The sequence below is a fragment of the Pseudophryne corroboree genome, chromosome 2, assembly GCF_028390025.1.
Source record: "Pseudophryne corroboree isolate aPseCor3 chromosome 2, aPseCor3.hap2, whole genome shotgun sequence".
Taxonomy (NCBI): Eukaryota; Metazoa; Chordata; class Amphibia; order Anura; family Myobatrachidae; genus Pseudophryne; species Pseudophryne corroboree.
The window spans coordinates 90,491,126-90,512,318 of NC_086445.1; the positions used below are offsets into that span (position 1 = coordinate 90,491,126).

At 48.0% G+C, this 21,193-nt stretch overlaps 1 protein-coding gene and 1 long non-coding RNA gene across 3 annotated transcripts in view; one reads left to right on the forward strand and one right to left on the reverse strand.

The window, feature by feature from the left end:
• Positions 1-21,193, forward strand: part of ARHGAP42 (Rho GTPase activating protein 42) — a 615,245-nt gene that overhangs the window by 386,126 nt on the left and 207,926 nt on the right. For both annotated transcript variants that reach the window (XM_063951500.1, XM_063951501.1), the window contains 2 exons: positions 4,621-4,725; positions 15,351-15,480. In XM_063951500.1, coding sequence (XP_063807570.1) covers positions 4,621-4,725; positions 15,351-15,480 — 235 coding nt within the window. The remainder of the gene's footprint in view (positions 1-4,620; positions 4,726-15,350; positions 15,481-21,193) is intronic.
• Positions 1-21,193, reverse strand: part of LOC135000458 (uncharacterized) — a 136,184-nt gene that overhangs the window by 17,359 nt on the left and 97,632 nt on the right. The gene's annotated exons all lie outside the window — the stretch shown is intronic.

Here is a 21,193-nt window from a genome sequence, read left to right on the forward strand (position 1 = left end):
AGACCCTTCCCTCCCACCACCACCCTTTCCCCCAACACACCTTATCCCTACCCAAAATTATTACTTACTTTCTTTGGCCTCTTCTCTGCAATACATTCTGCTCAATTTGGACCTTTAGGGCATGGTATACTGTCACGTCACAGTACTCCAACCCTATCGGACGTCCAGGACTGTCTTAACAGCGTTGTAGGCCCTGGGCACAGCAATGCACTGGGGCCCCTACCCACCCGTTTGTGGGTACCAATTAAAAAAAACCCTCATAACATGCCCCTCCTGTGGTGCTGCACCGTCTCTCCACATGCTTCCATACAGTGAATGGCTGTCAGTACTCTGGTTGGTGGATAGTTCCAGTTACCCACCAATCAACATGCTAACAGCCATTCAGAGTTGTGCAGCTGGGCAGTGGCATTACACATGGTGCAGGAATGATTCACAGAGGGCTGATGCGCAGGGAAATCTTGTTTTTAAGAAGTCCCCCCTACGCACCGGCCCACTGTTGTTGCACAGCCTGGGCCAGCTGTTCAGGTGTCGGTGGTAGGAGCCAGGGCTGAGCCGCCTGCCTGTCTGATGGTGGCCCTGATGCTCAATAAAAGCCTGATTCAGAGTTGCTTGCAACCAGACACAGATGCTGTTAGATCATGTGCTGGAAAATAAAAGTGACTCTACCTGTATTTACAGTTATATCCATGCAGTCACATCTTCCCTATCTATCTACCTGTGACAGTAGCCATTACTACTGTCAGCACACATTTATATCAGCCTCATCCATGGTGCAAGAGAACCATCTGTAATAAGACATATCAATGGGTACCTTTACCTCTGAAGAGCCCGCAATTCCATCTACAGGCCCACGAGGCAGCTTGCTCATCCTACAGGTGAACGCACAGTTACTGTCTTGTTTCATTCACTCAGCCATAAGTGGAAACTCTGAATCATCCATAGTTGCTCAGGTTTGCGTAAACTCTGCTACAGAGCATGCACAGTATGAAATATACCAAGATCCGCCCTCAGAATGAACTTTGACTCTGAACCAGCCCCCACCAAGCACATATAGTCTCCTCTGCCTGTAAGATGTGCCGGGGGAGCAATCGCACAGATCTTCTGTTTATGTAGGCTTGCTCAAATCCTTCTGTCTCTTCATGTAATTTCAGACAGACTCTGTGGGGGCCGTATCATCACTTCCAGGACTCTTTACGCTGAAGATAGTTCTTAATGACATTGGCTGTATGTTTGGGGTCGTTGTCCTGCTGCAGAATGAAATTAGAGCCACTCTGACGCCTCCCTGATGGTACTGAATGATGGATAAGTACCATCGTCGAGCCTGTCTGGGATTACATGGAGAGATAGAAGGATTTGAGCAAGTCTACATCCACAGAAGATCTGTGGTTAGTTCTCCAAGATGTTTTGAACGAGTTGGGTTCGTGTGACCGTCGGACCATACCAACGCCGGGATTACGGCTTCTAGACGGCCGGTAGGGAGGAGGGGGGCAGACGCATTGAAGCCTATTGCGGTCATCTGTGGCTCACTATGCTCGCCACAGGTTCTATTCCCACTCTATGGGTGTCGTGGACACCCACGAGTGGGAGTAGTCCCCAGAGCCAGATCAAGGAGGGGGGCTCGTGGGGTAAGTACATCGGGCCATCCCTCTCTGAAAAGGCCCCCCTCCCCCTGACACAGATCGACGGCTCAGCTGCCCAATAAAAGTCAGGCTGCTGCTGCCTGCGGCTCAGTGACTGGCTGAGTATGCAGGCTGCAGTGAAAAGGAAAAGTAGATTGTAAGCTTGCCTTGCAAGCAGGGCCTTCCTACCTCTATGTCTGTCTGTTTTTACCCAGTTTTGTTCTATTACTATTGTTCTAATTGTAAAGCGCAATGGAATAAGCTGCGCTATATAAGAAACTGTTAATAAATAAAATAAAAAAATTATATATATATATATATATATTTTTTTTTTTTCAATCTTAGGGCCCCTGGGGAGCCACGGGCCCCCCAATGTCTTAATCCAGCTATGATAGTCCCTGACGGTCGTCATGCCAACTGGCGGGCTATTCAGTGTTCGGGATCCCAGCGTTAGTATTGTGACCGATGGTCACATAACCACATATTGAACAACCTTCCTGCCGAGTTCCTTCAAAAACTGTGCAAGTGTACCTAGAAGAATTGATACTGTTTTGAAGGCAAAGGGTGGTCACACCAAATATTGATTTGTTTTAGATTTCTTTTCTGTTTATTCACTTTGCATTTTGTTAATTGATAAAAATAAACGAACACTTCTATTTTTGAAAGCATTCTTACTTTGCAGCATTTTTTCCACGTCTGCTTAAAACTTTTGCAGAGTACTGTATATTTTTTGTACGGGGAGTGGCCAGGCCTCCACGATTAGCTCACACCCCCTACAATACCCGGGCACAGCCCCACCCTTAACAGTCATGCCAACAGCTTACTAACTATTACCAGAGACACTGTAAGGATTGCGGCTTGGTGTTATGAATGCCATCATTCCCTTGTGGAGGCCCCTGGTGAAAACCACGATTGCCATTAGATTCCATGCCCCAGGTTAGCCAGCACATTCGCTATCAGCATGGTGGTCCCACATCTGTTATGTTTCATTACACTGTGTTACTGCCTATGGGGTCTATGAACTGAGCCTTGGAGAGAGATAAAGTACCAACTTATACCGCTTTTAGACCAACTGAAGCGGGTCGCAGCCGGTAGCCCTGACACGGGAGCTACCCGGCTGCGACCCGCTTCAGCCCCCATTTACACCGGAGTCACCAGCCCGGCATATTGCCGAGTTGGTGACATTGCCGGTGACGTGACGGGGGCGGCGCTTGGAGATCACATGATCTCCAAGCGCCGCCCAGCGCCCCCGCACATCGAATGTAAACGGGAAGCCGGGTCGCGCGATCCGGCTCCCGTTTACACTGCAGTTTGCTGGGTTGAACACGGGTTCAACCCCGCAAACTACCCGAGTTGGAATACCGGGTCACTCGACCCGGATTATTCCAACTCTGCCCGTTTACACCGAGCAGCAACCCGGGTTATGCACGTTCATGTGCAATAACCCGTGTTACATGGTGCCGGTGTAAAAAGGGTATAACCAGTCATTTTTCAAACCCAGCTCGTAACATGGCCCAGCAGCTGATTGGCTGGTACTTTATCTCCATCCACTTTATCTCTCACCAAGGCTTTGTTCATAGACCTCTTAGTGATGTCAGTGGTTCCAAGTAAAATCACAGGCCACATTCCCATGAGTATTAGTGCAGCCCACAAATTAGCTACCTGTCGTTGTCGGAGTTCCCTGTGTAACTGAGGAACGGCCATCTTTATAAGTGAATTATTTTATTGAACCCTATAAATTAATTAGTTTAAACATTAATGAGCTTTGACAAAGCTTGGAGAGAGAGAAAGAGTACCAACCAATCAGCTACTGTAATTTTTCAAACACAGTCAGTAACATGACAGGAGCTGATTGGTTGGAATCTCTCTTCACTATGGCCCTCATTCCGAGTTGTTCGCTCGCAAGCTGCTTTTAGCAGCTTTACACACGCTAAGCCGCCGCCTACTGGGAGTGAATCTTTGCTTCTTAAAATTGCGAACGAAAGATTCTCAAAATTGCGACCACACACCTCTTAGCAGTTTCTGAGTAGCTCCAGACTTACTCGGCATCTGCGATCAGTTCAGTGCTTGTCGTTCCTGGTTTGACGTCACAAACACACCCAGCGTTCGCCCAGACACTCCTCCGTTTCTTCAGCCACTCTCGCGTTTTTCCCAGAAACGGTAGCGTTTTTTCGCACACACCCATAAAACGGCCTGTTTCCGCCCAGAAACACCCACTTCCTGTCAATCACATTACGATCACCAGAACGAAGAAAAAACCGTGAGTAAAATTCCTAACTGCATAGCAAATTTACTTGGCGCAGTCGCAGTGCGGACATTGCGCATGCGCACTCAGCGGAAAATCGCTGCGATGCGAAAAAATTTACAGAGCGAACAACTCGGAATGAGGGCCTATGTCACTCTCTAAGCTTCAATAAATCTCCCCCAATGAACGCAATATACATGTGCTTTCATGTTTGGAAAGATGCAAATTCCACAGAGAAATTGGTGCTGGGTATTTTTCTATTCCATCAAGCGACTTTCCGCCCTTCCTCCCTCTTGACGAATGCATGTTGTTTTCCAGCAAGGCACCGTTACGACTCACAGATAACCAATATGTCCTCCACCAAGCTGAAGACTCGAGATATTTATGGTTTACAATTACAGTCTTAAAAAAATCTTTACCTTAACCACTGAGCACTTGAAATTATTTATTTGTGGATATCCAGAGATGCGAAATGTTGAATTATAATACCAGTTTTTCTTTTAAATCGAATTCATGGATTAAAGGACAGTTTGGTTGTGGAATAAATAGCCCGCGACTCGTCTTCACGTTGAAGTCATATTTAACTTCTTCTTTTTTTTTTTCTTAATTGAACCTTGAAGCAGCATTTCTTTAAAACAAATGATCTCTCATTAATTGCAAGTGGTTGCTTATCAGTAGTAAATCTGCAGTTGATGGCGTTTACTTTTCCTGCTCTGTAATATTCATTGCTTGTTTTCTTATTTTTTACCTTTGCAGCTCTTGGCCTTCCTCCAGGGCCTCTTTACCTACTACCATGAGGGATATGAGCTGGCCAGAGAATTTACACCGTACAAGGAGCAGTTGCAGTTCAATTTACAAAACGTAAGCTCTGCTTATTGCCGGAACCTCATGAATAATTAATAGGATGTAATTTATATTGCCGCAAACTATTTGTCCTTCAAGAAATGCAGTTTAAAGGGAAAAATAAGATTTTACTTACCGATAAATCTATTTTTATCGTAGTCCGTAGTGGATGCTGGGGACTCCGTCAGGACCATGGGGATTAGCGGCTCCGCAGGAGACAGGGCACAAAAATAAAGCTTTAGGATCAGGTGGTGTGCACTGGCTCCTCCCCCTATGACCCTCCTCCAAGCCTCAGTTAGGATACTGTGCCCGGACGAGCGTACACAATAAGGAAGGATTTTGAATCCCGGGTAAGACTCATACCAGCCACACCAATCACACCGTACAACTTGTGATCTGAACCCAGTTAACAGTATGATAACGTAGGAGCCTCTGAAAAGATGGCTCACAACAATAAACAACCCGATTTCTTTGTAACAATAACTATGTACAAGTATTGCAGACAATCCGCACTTGGGATGGGCGCCCAGCATCCACTACGGACTATGAGAAATAGAATTATCGGTAAGTAAATTCTTATTTTCTCTGACGTCCTAGTGGATGCTGGGAACTCCGTCAGGACCATGAGGATTATACCAAAGCTCCCAAACGGGCGGGAGAGTGCGGATGACTCTGCAGCACCGAATGAGAGAACTCCAGGTCCTCTTTAGCCAGGGTATCAAATTTGTAGAATTTTACAAACGTGTTCTCCCCCGACCACGTAGCTGCTCGGCAAAGTTGTAATGCCGAGACCCCTCGGGCAGCCGCCCAGGATGAGTCCACCTTCCTTGTGGAATGGGCCTTGACAGATTTAGGCTGTGGCAGGCCTGCCACAGAATGTGCAAGCTGAATTGTGCTACAAATCCAACGAGCAATCGTCTGCTTAGAAGCAGGAGCACCCAGCTTGTTGGGTGCATACAGTATAAACAGCGAGTCAGATTTTCTGACTCCAGCCATCCTTGAAATATATATTTTCAATGCCCTGACAACGTCCAGCAACTTGGAATCCTCCAAATCGCTAGTAGCCGCAGGCACCACAATAGGCTGGTTCAGGTGAAACGCTGACACCACCTTAGGCAGAAAATGAGGACGCGTCCGCAGTTCTGCCCTGTCCGAATGGAAAATCAGATATGGGCTTTTATACGATAAAGCCGCCAATTCTGACACTCTCCTGGCTGAAGCCAGGGCCAGTAGCATGGTTACTTTCCATGTAAGATATTTCAAATCCGCCGATTTGAGTGGCTCAAACCAATGGGATTTGAGAAAATCCAAAACTACATTAAGGTCCCACGGAGCCACTGGGGGCACAACCGGGGGCTGTATATGTAGTACTCCTTTTACAAAAGTCTGGACTTCAGGAACTGAAGCCAATTCTTTCTGGAAGAAAATCGACAGGGCCGAAATTTGAACCTTAATGGACCCCAACTTGAGGCCCATAGACAATCCAGTTTGCAGGAAATGTAGGAATCGACCCAATTGAAATTCCTCCGTGGGGGCCTTCCTGGCCTCACACCACGCAACATATTTTCTCCAAATGCGGTGATAATGTTGTGCAGTCACCTCCTTCCTGGCTTTTACCAGTGTAGGAATGACCTCTTCCGGAATGCCTTTTTCCCTTAGAATTCGGCGTTCAACCGCCATGCCGTCAAACGCAGCCGCGGTAAGTCTTGGAATAGACACGGTCCCTGCTGAAGCAGGTCCCGTCTTAGAGGTAGAGGCCACGGATCTTCCGTGAGCATCTCCTGAAGTTCCGGGTACCAAGTTCTTCTTGGCCAATCCGGAGCCACGAGTATCGTTCTTACTCCCCTTTGCCGTATAATTCTCAGTACTTTTGGTATGAGAGGCAGAGGAGGAAACACATACACTGACTGGAACACCCACGGCGTTACCAGAGCGTCCACAGCTATTGCCTGAGGGTCTCTTGACCTGGCGCAATACCTGTCCAGTTTTTTGTTGAGGCGAGACGCCATCATGTCCACCTTTGGTTTTTCCCAACGGTTCACAATCATGTGGAAGACTTCTGGATGAAGTCCCCACTCTCCCGGGTGTAGATCGTGTCTGCTGAGGAAGTCTGCTTCCCAGTTGTCCACTCCCGGAATGAACACTGCTGACAGTGCTATCACATGATCTTCCGCCCAGCGAAGAATCCTTGCAGCTTCTGCCATTGCTCTCCTGCTTCTTGTGCCGCCCTGTCTGTTTACGTGGGCGACTGCCGTGATGTTGTCCGACTGGATCAACACCGGCTGACCCTGAAGCAGGGGTTTTGCCAGGCTTAGAGCATTGTAAATCGCTCTTAGCTCCAGTATATTTATGTGAAGAGACATCTCCAGGTTTGACCATACTCCCTGGAAGTTTCTTCCCTGTGTGACCGCTCCCCAGCCTCTCAGACTGGCATCCGTGGTCACCAGGACCCAGTCCTGTATGCCGAATCTGCGGCCCTCTAACAGATGAGCACTCTGCAACCACCACAGAAGAGACACCCTTGTCCGTGGCGACAAGGTTATCCGCTGATGCATCTGCAGATGCGATCCGGACCATTTGTCCAGCAGGTCCCACTGAAAAGTTCGTGCGTGGAATCTGCCGAATGGAATCGCTTCGTAAGAAGCCACCATCTTTCCCAGGACTCTTGTGCATTCATGCACAGACACTTTCCCTGGTTTTAGGAGGTTCCTGACAAGTTCGGATAACTCCTTGGCTTTCTCCTCCGGAAGAAACACCTTTTTCTGAACCGTGTCCAGAATCATTCCCAGGAACAGCAGACGTGTCGTCGGGGTCAATTGAGATTTTGGAAAATTCAGAATCCACCCGTGCTGTTGCAGCACTATTTGGGTTAGTGCTACTACGTCCCCCAGCTGTTCCCTGGACCTTGCCCTTATCAGGAGATCGTCCAAGTAAGGGATAATTAATACGCCTTTTCTTCGTAGAAGAAACATCATTTCGGCCATTACCTTGGTAAAGACCCGAGGTGCCGTGGACAATCCAAACGGCAGCGTCTGAAACTGATAATGACAGTTTTGCACCACGAACCTGAGGTACCCTTGATGTGAAGGGCAAATTGGGACATGCAGGTAAGCATCCTTGATGTCCAGGGACACCATAAAGTCCCCTTCTTCCAGATTCGCTATCACTGCTCTGAGTGACTCCATCTTGAACTTGAATTTTTGTATGTACAGGTTCAAAGATTTCAGATTTAGAATAGGTCTTACCGAGCCGTCCGGCTTCGGTACCACAAATAGTGTGGAATAATACCCCTTTCCCTGTTGTAGGAGGGGTACCTTGACTATCACCTGCTGAGAATACAGCTTGTGAATGGCTTCCAATACCGTCGCCCTGTCTGAGGGAGACGTTGGCAGAGCAGACTTTAGGAACCGGCGAGGGGGAGACTTCTCGAATTCCAACCTGTAACCCTGAGATATTATCTGCAGGATCCAGGGGTCCACCTGTGAGTGAGCCCACTGTGCGCTGAAATTCTTGAGTCGACCCCCCACCGCCCCTGAGTCCGCTTGTAAAGCCCCAACGTCATGCTGAGGGCTTTGCAGAAGCCGGGGGGGGGCTTCTGCTCCTGGGAAGAAGCTGCTTGGTGCACTCTCTTACCCTTTCCTTTGCCTCGGGGCAAATATGACTGTCCTTTCGCCCGCTTGTTCCTATAGGAACGAAAGGACTGCGGCTGAAAAGACGGTGTCTTTTTCTGTTGGGAGGGGACCTGAGGTAAAAAGGTGGATTTCCCGGCTGTTGCCGTGGCCACCAAATCCGATAGACCGACCCCAAATAATTCCTCCCCCTTATACGGCAATACTTCCATATGCCGTTTGGAATCCGCATCACCTGACCATTGTCGCGTCCATAAACTTCTTCTGGCAGATATGGACATCGCACTTACTCTCGATGCCAGAGTGCAAATATCCCTCTGTGCATCTCGCATATATAGAAATGCATCCTTTAAATGCTCTATAGTCAGTAAAATACTGTCCCTATCCAGGGTATCAATATTTTCAGTCAGGGAATCCGACCAAACCACCCCAGCACTGCACATCCATGCAGAGGCGATGGCTGGTCGCAGTATAACACCAGTATGAGTGTATATACTTTTCAGGGTAGTTTCCAGCCTCCTATCTGCTGGATCCTTGAGGGCGGCCGTTTCAGGAGACGGTAACGCCACTTGTTTTGATAAGCGTGTGAGCGCCTTATCCACCCTAGGGGGTGTTTCCCAGCGCGCCCTAACCTCTGGCGGGAAAGGATATAATGCCAATAACTTCTTTGAAATTAGCAGTTTTCTATCGGGGTTAACCCACGCTTCATCACACACTTCATTCAATTCGTCTGATTCAGGAAAAACTACAGGTAGTTTTTTCAGACCCCACATAATACCCCTTTTTGTGGTACATGCAGTATCAGAGATATGTAAAGCCTCCTTCATTGCCGTGATCATATAACGTGTGGCCCTACTGGAAAATACGTTTGTTTCTTCACCGTCGACACTAGATTCGGTGTCCGTGTCTGGGTCTGTGTCGACCGACTGAGGTAAAGGGCGTTTTACAGACCCTGACGGTGTCTGAGACGCCTGTACAGGTACTAACTGGTTTGCCGGCCGTCTCATGTCGTCAACTGATTTTTGTAATGTGCTGACATTATCACGTAATTCCATAAATAAAGCCATCCATTCCGGTGTCGACTCCCTAGGGGGTGACATCACCATTACCGGCAATTGCTCCGCCTCCACACCAACATCGTCCTCATACATGTCGACACACACGTACCGACACACAGCAGACACACAGGGAATGCTCTTATCGAAGACAGGACCCCACTAGCCCTTTGGGGAGACAGAGGGAGAGTTTGCCAGCACACACCCAAGCGCTATAAATATATAGGAACAACCCTATAGAAGTGTTGTCTCCCTTATAGCAGCTTAATATATATCAAAAACGCCAAAAAAAGTGCCCCCCCCCCTCTCTTTTTTACCCTGTTTCTGTAGTGCAGTGCAGGGGAGAGTCCTGGGAGCCTTCCTCGCAGCGGAGCTGAGCAGGAAAATGGCGCTGTGTGCTGAGGAGATAGGCCCCGCCCCCTATTTCGGCGGGCTCTTCTCCGGAGTTTGTGAGACCTGGCAGGGGTTAAATACATCCATATAGCCCCAAGGGCTATATGTGATGTATTTTTTAGCCAGAACAAGGTATTCTCATTGCTGCCCAGGGCGCCCCCTGCAGCGCCCTGCACCCTCCGTGACCGCTGGTGTGAAGTGTGTGACAACAATGGCGCACAGCTGCAGTGCTGTGCGCTACCTCATGAAGACTGAAAAGTCTTCTGCCGCCGGTTTCTGGACCTCTTCGCTTTTCGGCATCTGCAAGGGGGTCGGCGGCGCGGCTCCGGGACCGGACTCCATGGCTGGGCCTGTGTTCGATCCCTCTGGAGCTAATGGTGTCCAGTAGCCTAAGAAGCCAATCCATCCTGCACGCAGGTGAGTTCACTTCTTCTCCCCTAAGTCCCTCGTTGCAGTGAGCCTGTTGCCAGCAGGACTCACTGAAAATAAAAAACCTAAAAACTTTTTCTAAGCAGCTCTTTAGGAGAGCCACCTAGATTGCACCCTGCTCGGACGGGCACAAAAACCTAACTGAGGCTTGGAGGAGGGTCATAGGGGGAGGAGCCAGTGCACACCACCTGATCCTAAAGCTTTATTTTTGTGCCCTGTCTCCTGCGGAGCCGCTAATCCCCATGGTCCTGACGGAGTCCCCAGCATCCACTAGGACGTTAGAGAAATGTACATTATTCAAGCTGTAGATATCGCTTAAGCAAATATGTGCATCATTTGACACAGGCAAATGTATTTGAATTTTAACAACATGGGCGGGGCCACATTCTTGCAAGCAGGTTAGTGCGAGACGCTTGCTAGAGGTGCTACTGCTTGACGACAGTTCCAACAACTGCTCCAGTACTTGGCAAGTATTGTTGAATGCTGGGGTTGGGTTTGGTGTGTGTGTGTGTGTGTGTGTGGGGGGGGGGGGGGGGGTGCAGACATTGGAAGTTGAATGATCACAGTAAGGTTAAGGTCTGGAATAGCTACTAATTGTCCTCCAGTTGAGAGTGACTTTCATTGGGGGAGAAAATGTCTTAAGAGGATCAAGGGGGCCCACACCACACATCCTGTGCACACTTAGACTATACTTACCACTCTGCCGGGCACCACAGGAATCACTGGGAAAATGGCCTCTGCGTCAGTGCGTGGGCTGCACACACAGACCTCTTCTCTTGAACCATCCCTGGACAGGGGTTACTGTAACAGGCCGAGAGTGTGGTTTAGGATTAGACATCTGAGGGATAGAGTAGAACTAGGAGCAGGGCGGGGATAGCGTGTGGCACTGGGTGATTAGGAGTGGGCAGGCCACGGTTAGGGTTAGAAGAAGAGAAGGTGTGGCGACATTACTATTAGGACTGAGCTGTAAAAGGCTAGGGGCAGAGATGGATGGAGATCTGCGGAGAGGGGAGGGCAGGGGATGGTGGGCTAATTATTATCATTCTTTATATATATTGCCACCGTATACGGCAGGGATGGGGAACATTCAGCTCTCCAGCTGTTGTTGAACTACACATCCCAGCGTGCCCTGCAACAGTTTTAGCATGGCAAAATAGGATAACTGTAGCAAGGCATGCTGGTATGTGTAGTTCAACAACAGCTGGAGGGAAAAGGTTCCCCACCCCTGATATACGGAATGCTGTACAAGGAATATTTGTCATTCACACCAGTCCCTAACACACACACACAGAAACAAACTCAGGGGAAACCTAAGAAAACATGGGAAGAACATACATGCTCCATACAGATAGGGCTCTAGTTGGGAATCAAACTTGTAATCCCTGCTCTGTGAGACAGCAGTGCTAACCACTGTGCCACAGTGACACCACACGAGATAAAGCCTTTCTTGGCCTGTGGGTGTATTATGTGGATGCATTTTCTACTTGTCCTTACAAAACTAAGGGGGACATTTACTAAGCAGTGATAAGAGAAGATAAGTGAGCCAGTGGAGAAGTTGCTTCATCAACCAATCAGCAGCTCTGTATAATTTTATAGTATGCAAATTATAGATGTTACTTCAGTGCTGATTGGTTGCCATGAGCAACTTCTCCACTGGCTTACTTCTCTGCTCTTATCACTGCTTAGTAAATGTACCCCTAAGGGAGCAGCAAGTTTCTTAAGAGTCCTCACCTTTTCATGTATAAAAAGACACTGGTCACCTGAAAGTGGTAGCAGCTTTCAGATTGTCAAGGAAGTCTTGGGAGCGTTTATGCAGCGGAACCCTTATATTTTGCAAGCGTTCCGCCAGGCTGTCGCACTGGGGGCCTTTGTGCTAAGTGAAAGACTACAGCTACACTGGAAGTCGCCTAAAAAATAACAATTATTAACATTCACAAACATACACTGAAAACAAATCTTACAGCATTGGGTGAAGCATTGGCTGTGCACACAATATTATTATTATTATGATTATTTTATTTATATAGCGCTCTTTCAACAATAGGACTCAAGGCACATCAGACCTTCTGCCTGTAAACCCGATGTGTGTGCTGTATGGGGCATGGGTCATTAGGTCGACCGCACTTCGGTCGACAGTCATTAGGTCGACCACTATTGGTCGACATGCATTAGGTCGACCTGGTCAATAGGTCGACATGGAAAAAGGTCAACATGAGTTTTTTTAAAAATAAAAAATACTAAATTGCGCTATGAACGGGATTTTTTAAAGCAGCTCAGTTCAAGGTTCTCATATAATATAAAAAGTAAAGGAGCGCTTGATATATGTAAATATGTGTGTGCGCAAAACCTGTGGAAAAAAGAAAGATTAATAAAATGTTTACAGCCCTTTTTGGACTTTTTGGGATTGGATTGCAGTCAGGGCTGTTTCTAGACAATTTGGCTCCCAGTGCGAGATTTGAAAATGCGCCCCCCCCCCCCTTTGCTATAAAAAAAAAAAACTGCGTTCCCCTCCCCCCATATAGCTATAAAAAGAAATTGCATGCGCTCGCCGAAGGCGCGCGCGCTCCCGACAAGGGTGTGTGGCCTGATTCAAATGGGTGTGGTCTCATTAAAGTGGGCATGGCCTCATCTGATATCATCACGCCCACCACAGGGGGAAAAAAATAAAAATAAAAAGTCCCCATTTTACACATTACAGCAGGCAAGTGTCCCAATTTAAACACAGTGCGGCAGGCAGGCGTCCCAATTTAAACACAGTGCGGCAGGCAGGCGTCCCAATTTAAACACAGTGCGGCAGGCAGGCGTCCCCATTTTACACAGCGCGGCAGGCAGGTGTCCCCATTTTACACAGTACGGCAGGCAGGTGCCCCCATTTTACACAGTACGCAGGCAGGTGCCCCCATTTTACACAGTACGCAGGCAGGTGCCCCCATTTTACACAGTACGCAGGCAGGTGCCCCCATTTTACACAGTACGCAGGCAGGTGCCCCCATTTTACACAGTACGCAGGCAGGTGCCCCCATTTTACACAGTACGCAGGCAGGTGCCCCCATTTTACACAGTACGCAGGCAGGTGCCCCCATTTTTCACAGTGCGGCAGACAGGTATCCCCATTTTACAAAGTGCAGCAGACAGGTATCCCCATTTTACATAGTGCGGCAGACAAGTATCCCCATTTTACATAGTGCGGCAGGCAGGTATCCCCATTTTATATAGTGCGGCAGGCAGGTATCCCCATTTTATATAGTGCGGCAGACAGGTATCCCCATTTTATATAGTGCGGCAGACAGGTATCCCCATTTTATATAGTGCGGCAGACAGGTATCCCCATTTTTCACAGTGCGGCATGCAGGTGTCAAGTGGGGGGGAAGGAAGAGGAAGAGAGATTATACTTACATGTTCCAGCTCTTCAGGTCCGGCAGCCTCACGTCCGTCGGCCGCCTCCTCCTTCCACGCTTATCTTCTCTCCTCCCTCTTCCCAAGCGCTCCTGCTCGGGGGGCGGAGTTTCGCGGAATGACGCGTTTGCGTCGTGACGTCACGACGCAAACGCGTCATTCCGCGAAACTCCGCCCCCCCGAGCAGGAGCGCTCGGGAAGAGGGAGGAGAGGAGAAAAAGACCCACGAAGTGCCGCGGCGGGCGCCCCGTGCGGTTGCACGGCTCGCCCGCCGCTAGAAACGGCACTGATTGCAGTTCAGCCAAAGAAAACCAGGATAACTATCTACCCCTATCTAAATACTTGTCAGTCCATAAGTTGTTAATAACTGTGTTTGTATAAGGAGTATCTTACCCCTGCTCGTCCTTGCTTTGGACAACGGTCCCGGCACCCCTAGCTCACGGTGCTCACTCTCCACTGTTGTTAAGTAGGTGGATGACGTCTGGCCGCTTTGTTAATCAGCGGCTGGCGGCCGGCTGACGGCTTTGATTAGCGGCTGGCTGGCTGCTAGTTCCCCGTCCGTGTTGCACAGTCTGATTTTCCAAATTCAGTGCACAGTGGGGGTTCCTTAGTGTGTAATCCAACGCGTTTCAGGCGTAAACTCTTCATCTAGGATCTAGCAGCCAGCCAGCCGCTAATCAAAGCCGCCAGCCGCCCAGCCGCTGATTAACAAAGCGGCCAGACGTCAGCCAGTCAGCCGCTAATCAAAGCCGCCAGCCGTCAGCCGGCTGACAGCCGCACAGCCGCTGATTAACAAAGCGGCCAGCCGTCATCCACCTACTTAACAATAGTGGAGAGTGAGCACCGTGAGCTACGGGTGCCGGGACCGTTGTCCAAAGCAAGGACGAGCAGGGGTAAGATACTCCTTATACAAACACAGTTATTAACAACTTATGGACTGACAAGTATTTAGATAGGGGTAGATAGTTATCCTGGTTTTCTTTGGCTGAACTGCAATCCAATCCCAAAAAGTCCAAAAAGGGCTGTAAACATTTTATTAATCTTTCTTTTTTCCACAGGTTTTGCGCACACACATATTTACATATATCAAGCGCTCCTTTACTTTTTATATGAGTTTTTTTTAACTGTTTCTGGTGTCGTTTTCTTTGTAAAGTGACGGGGAACCCCAATTAGTGCACCGTGTCCCTTCGCTTCGCTCGCCATGCTTCGGTCAAGGTTCCTCGCTCCGCTACTGCTGCGCCCGCCTCAGCTTACCGTTCCCAATTGTAGTCCACGTGGATCGTAAACTATGAATAGGGTCAAAAAATAAAAAAAGGTGAAAAACCCATGTCGACTATTTTCCATGTCGACCAAGTACATGCCCACGTATTGACCAGGTCGACATAACGCACGTCGACCTTCATTGGTCGACCTAATGACTGTCGACCTAATGACCGTAACCCGCTGTATGTAACCTTTCACAGCCTAACATGACAATACAAAATACTCAGCTGTGCATCAAAGTTGTATACATCTTTTCTTATACCGTTAACTTGTGTATCAAATGTAGTTGCCATTAGCAACAATCTTATTACAAGATGAACAGAAATACCTAGATACATTAGTACAATTTGTGATAACAAGATTTGAGTGTTTAAAGCTCTTAACAACAAATGAATGCAAAGTATGTACCAGAAATCACCTCTAAATACATAAAATCTGAACTATTCGGCGTACTGACCAGATAACACCCCTGTTTCAGACACGGAATAACTTTGAAAGCACTCGGCAGGAGATGGAGCGGTTAATGCAGAGAATGAAATCTGCAGACCAGGATTACAGACCACCCAGCCAGTGGACCATGGAGGGATATTTATACGTACAGGAGAAACGTGAGTCTTGTAAATGTGTTTCTGCTTCTCTTCGGTTTAGTTGTGCTGTAATGTGTTATTTCACTTTATGTGATAACTGGGGGAATATTTGTCCTCTGTGGAGCTGACCTGTGCAGTTTTGCAATCATTATCCCCCTGTGAGATGGCTAAACCTCCCTTAATGTCCTACTGTGCCAATTTATTCGCCCTCTGCCATGCCAGCGTGGATTGTAACACATTTCGGAGCTTGTGTCAAGCCACTGCCCTCTTTGTCATTGATGGGTAGCACATAAACAGTACAGTTGTATTCTATGTGGACTTGACAAATTATCATTAAACTACAGATCTATCATCCCAGCCAAAACGCTTTTAAAAGTCCCTAAACAAGTGCCCGCCCCCAGCCCCAACCCCGGTTAAATTATATCATTCTCAGACAAGCAAAGATTTTTGGGCCACTCATACTATATGCCAATTTGCCCAATATTCGTTTACATATTGCACAAGATGTGTGAAGGAAAATTCTTTATGCAGTATTAACACTAAGAGGTACATTTACTAAGCAGTGATAAGAGAGGAGAAGTGAGCCAGTGGAGAAGTTGCCCATGGCAACCAATCAGCACTGAAGTAACATCTATAATTTGCATACTATAAAATGATACAGAGCTGCTGATTGGTTGATGGGTAAATTTCTCCACTGGTTCACTTCTCCACTCTTATCATTGCTTAATAAATGTCCCCCTAAGTGCATACCTTTTCTGAGGGTTTGGCATAAGCAGATATGGGCATCAATTTGGTGGATCATTGGCGTGGACCGTTTTATTCAGGATTGCGCTCTGGGATGTTGGGAAATATACTACTCTATGCTATTGATTAGTAGTCACCACCTGCAACAAGATCAGCGTACTCCTCTTCTGAAATACTCTGTGCTGCTGCTGCTGCTATTCTGATTATTGTGTTTGGAAACGGGTTATTACTCCCTGGACCTCTTTAAAACCGGAGAAATATGCACAAATAGTTATATCGCTCCTCAACTATTACCATCACTAGAAAACATAAAAGTGGCACATTAGGAAGAAGCCGTGTGTCTGTATATCTGCAACCAGTCCAGGTTTTCATGACAATTTTTAACATCCAAAAAGGGAATGATTTTGCCCTTAGTGGATGAGGGCACTTACGCAGCACATTGTTCTTGCTGGATAACACGATACATCATTATCTTTTTTTTTTACTCTTTATTTTGTCAGAGGGGTCTATTTTCAAAGCCTTGACGAGAGGTAAAGTGGAGAGAGATAAAGTACCAACCAATCGGCTCCTAGCTGTCATGAGACGGGCTGTGTTTGAAAAATGACAGGAGCTGATTGGCTGGTACTTTATATCTCTCCAAGGCATAGTAAATAGACCCCGTGAGTTTGTTTACAACACAGAACGTCATAGACCTAGAACACAGCAAACCCTGAAATTTGCAGAAATCAGCACAGTCTGAACAAGTTTAACAAAAGTAAAGTAAATAAAAAACAACTGACATACAGATGTGTCCTCTTACATCCTTGCTGCAGTCTTGCTAAAAACAGCCCTTGAAGTGGTGCCATGGCGTGGTGAGACTCTGCAGCGCCGAGTATCTATTTTTGCGGGTTTTTCCCCACAAAAATACGTCTTAGATGCAATGTAATGTAACAGGACGCACAAGCAACTTCTGCAGCATGCCTGTATTATTTGTGTAACTGCGGCTCTATCTGCATCCGAAATGCCATGTTAGTGTTTTCCATGTTCCCATGAAAACACGGTAGCATAGCCTTTAGTATGCAAATACAGTCGCAGTCACACACAGAATATAGGCATGCCGCATATTATTTTAATCAACAGAAGCTGCTTGTGCGTCCTATTACATTACTTTGTGTCTAAGACGCATTTTCACGGAAAAAAAAAGATGTTCTGCGCTATCGAGTCACATGGCATTCACTCATTATCGGGGTCATTCCGACCCGATCGCTCGCTGCAGTTTGTCGCAGCGCGGTGATCAGGTCGGAGCCGTCGGTGCCAGAGGCGGTCGCTGGGCGGAAGGGGGCTGGATGGCTGGATGGCAGCGTTAAGCCGCCGTTTAGGGGGAGCGGTCCAGCCAATGCAGGCGTGGCCGGACCGTTGGAGAGGGGCGGGCCGCGGCGGCTGCGTGGCAGAGAAAGACCGTAACATAACATTTACAGCAAGGGAGGTGGGACTGTTAAGACATTGGGGGGGGGGGGGGGGGGAGCACAGACCATTTGCTCACTAAAAAGACTATCGGTGTAGAAGAGACAATTGTAGGGAAGATATCATGGATGGACAAAGCGTTCCCTGAGAATTCCATGGGGTCCAAACCTGAATAAAGAGATATAGGTAGCAGGAGTTTTCCTCCATAGCCATGATGTGTCAAACATCATTTTTAAGTTCTAAGAATGTGGAAAGAAGAGTGTTTCTCTAACGTCCTAAGTGGATGCTGGGGACTCCGTAAGGACCATGGGGATTAGCGGCTCCGCAGGAGACTGGGCACATCTAAAGAAAGCTTTAGGACTAGCTGGTGTGCACTGGCTCCTCCCCCTATGACCCTCCTCCAAGCCTCAGTTAGGTTTTTGTGCCCGGCCGAGAAGGGTGCAATCTAGGTAGCTCTCCTGAGCTGCTTAGTGAAAAGTTAGTTTTAGGTTTTTTATTTTCAGTGAGACCTGCTGGCAACAGGCTCACTGCATCGAGGGACTAAGGGGAGAAGAAGCGAACTCACCTGCGTGCAGAGTGGATTGGGCTTCTTAGGCTACTGGACATTAGCTCCAGAGGGACGATCACAGGCCCAGCCTGGATGGGTCCCAGAGCCGCGCCGCCGGCCCCCTTACAGAGCCAGAAGACAGAAGAGATCCGGAAAATCGGTGGCAGAAGACGTCCTGTCTTCAAAAAGGTAGCGCACAGCACCGCAGCTGTGCGCCATTGCTCTCAGCACACTTCACACTCCGGTCACTGAGGGTGCAGGGCGCTGGGTGGGGGCGCCCTGAGACGCAATAAAAATACCTTAAATGGCAAAAGATGCATCACATATAGCTCCTGGGCTATATGGATGCATTTAACCCATGCCAAAAATACACAAAAAACGGGAGATAAGGCCGCCGATAAGGGGGCGGAGCCTATCTCCTCAGCACACTGGTGCCATTTTCCCTCACAGCTTCGTGGGAGGGAAGCTCCCTATCTCTCCCCTGCAGTCACTACACTACAGAAAGGGTTAAATAAAGAGAGGGGGGCACTAATTAGGCGCAGTATAAACAATACAGCAGCTATAAAGGGAAAAACACTTATATAAGGTTATCCCTGTATATATATAGCGCTCTGGTGTGTGCTGGCAAACTCTCCCTCTGTCTCCCCAAAGGGCTAGTGGGGTCCTGTCCTCTATCAGAGCATTCCCTGTGTGTGTGCTGTATGTCGGTACGTTGGTGTCGACATGTATGAGGAGAAAAATGATGTGGAGACGGAGCAGATTGCCTGTAATAGTGATGTCACCCCCTAGGGGGTCGACACCTGAGTGGATGAACTGTTGGAAGAATTACGTGACAGTGTCAGCTCTGTATAAAAGACAGTGGTTGACATGAGACAGCCGGCTACTCAGCTTGTGCCTGTCCAGACGTCTCATAGGCCGTCAGGGGCTCTAAAGCGCCCGTTACCTCAGATGGCAGATATAGACACCGACACGGATACTGACTCCAGTGTCGACGGTGAACAGACAAATGTGACTTCCAGTAGGGCCACACGTTACATGATTGAGGCAATGAAAAATGTTTTACACATTTCTGATAATACGAGTACCACCAAAAAGGGGTATTATGTTCGGTGAGGAAAAACTACCTGTAGTTTTCCTGAATCTGAGAAATTAAATGAGGTGTGTGATGATGCGTGGGTTTCCCCCGATAACAACTGATAAAAATGTTATTGGCATTATATCCTTTCCCGCCAGAGGTTAGGGTGCGTTGGGAAACACCCCCTAGGATGGATAAAGCGCTCACACGCTGGTAAGAACAAGGGCTCTACCCTCTCCTGAGATGGCCGCCCTTAAGGATCCTGCTGATAGAAAGCAGGAGGATATCCTAAAATGTATTACACACATACTGGTGTTATACTGCGACCAGCAATCGCCTCAGCCTGGATGTGCAGTGCTGGGTTGGCGTGGTCGGATTCCCTGACTGAAAATATTGTTACCTTAGATAGGGACAGTATATTATTGCCTATAGAGCATTTTAAAGATGCATTTCTATATATGCGTGATGCACAGCGGAATATTTGCCGACTGGCATCAAGTCTAAGTACGTTGTCCATTTCTACCAGTAGAGGGTTATGGACACGTCAGTGGTCAGGTGATGCGTATTCCAAACGGCATTTGGAAATATTGCCTTATTAAGGGGAGGAATTATTTGGGGTCGGTCTTTCAGACCTGGTGGCCACGGCAACAGCTGGGAAATCCACGTTTGTACCCCAGGTCGCCTCTCATCATGAGAAGACGCCGTATTATCAGGCGCAGTCTTTTCGTGGACAAGCGGGCAAAAGGTTCCTCTTTTCTGCCCCGTGACAGAGGGAGAGGAAAAAGGCTGCAGAAATCAGCCAGTTCCCAGGAACAGAAACCCTCTCCCGCCTCTGCCAAGCCCTCAGTATGACACTGGGGCTTTACAAGCAGAATCAGGCACGGTGGGGGGCCCGTCTCAATGAATTTCAGCGCGCAGTGGGCTCACTCGCAAGTAGACCCCTGGATCCTTCAGGTGATACTCAGGGGTACAAATTAGAATTCGAGACGTCTCCCCCTCGCCGTTTCCTAAAGTCGGCTTTACCGATGTCTCCTTCTGACAGGGAGATAGTTTTGGAAGCCATTCACAAGCTGTATTCCCAGCAGGTGATAATCAAGGTACCCCTCCTGCAACAGGGAACGGGGTATTATTCCACACTGTTGTGGTACCAAAGCCGGACGGCTTGGTGAGACCGATTATAAATCTAAAATCTTTGAACACTTACATACAGAGGTTCAAATTCAAGATTGAGTCACTTAGAGCAGTGATTGCGAACCTGGAAGAAGGGGACTACATGATGTCTCGGGACATCAAGGATGCTTACCTTCATGTAAAAAATGTACCCTTCTCATCAAGGGTACCTCAGGTTTATGGTACAGAACTGTCACTATCAGTTCAGACGCTGCCGTATGGATGGTCCACGGCACCCCGGGTCTTTACCAAGGTAATGGCCGAAATGATGATATTCTTTCGAAGGAAGGGAATATTAGTTATCCCTTACTTGGACGATTCCCTGATAAGGGTAAGATCCAGGGAACAGTTGGAGGTCGGTGTAGCACTATCTCAGGTAGTGTTGCGGCAGCACGATTGGATTCTCAATATTCCAAAATCGCAGCTGGTTCCGACGACTTGTCTTCTGTTCCTAGGGATGATCCTGGACACAGTCCAGAAAAAGGTGTTTCTCCCGGAGGAGAAAGCCAGGGAGTTATCCGAGATAGTCAGGAACCTCCTAAAACCGAGCCAAGTCTCAGTGCATCAATGTACAAGGGTTCTGGGTATAATGGTGGCTTCCTACGAAGCAATCCCATTCGGCAGATTCCACGCAAGAACTTTCCAGTGGGACCTGCTGGACAAATGGTCCGGGTCGCATCTTCAGATGCATCAGCGGATAACCCTGTCACCAAGGACAAGGGTGTCCCTCCTGTGGTGGTTGCAGAGTGCTCATC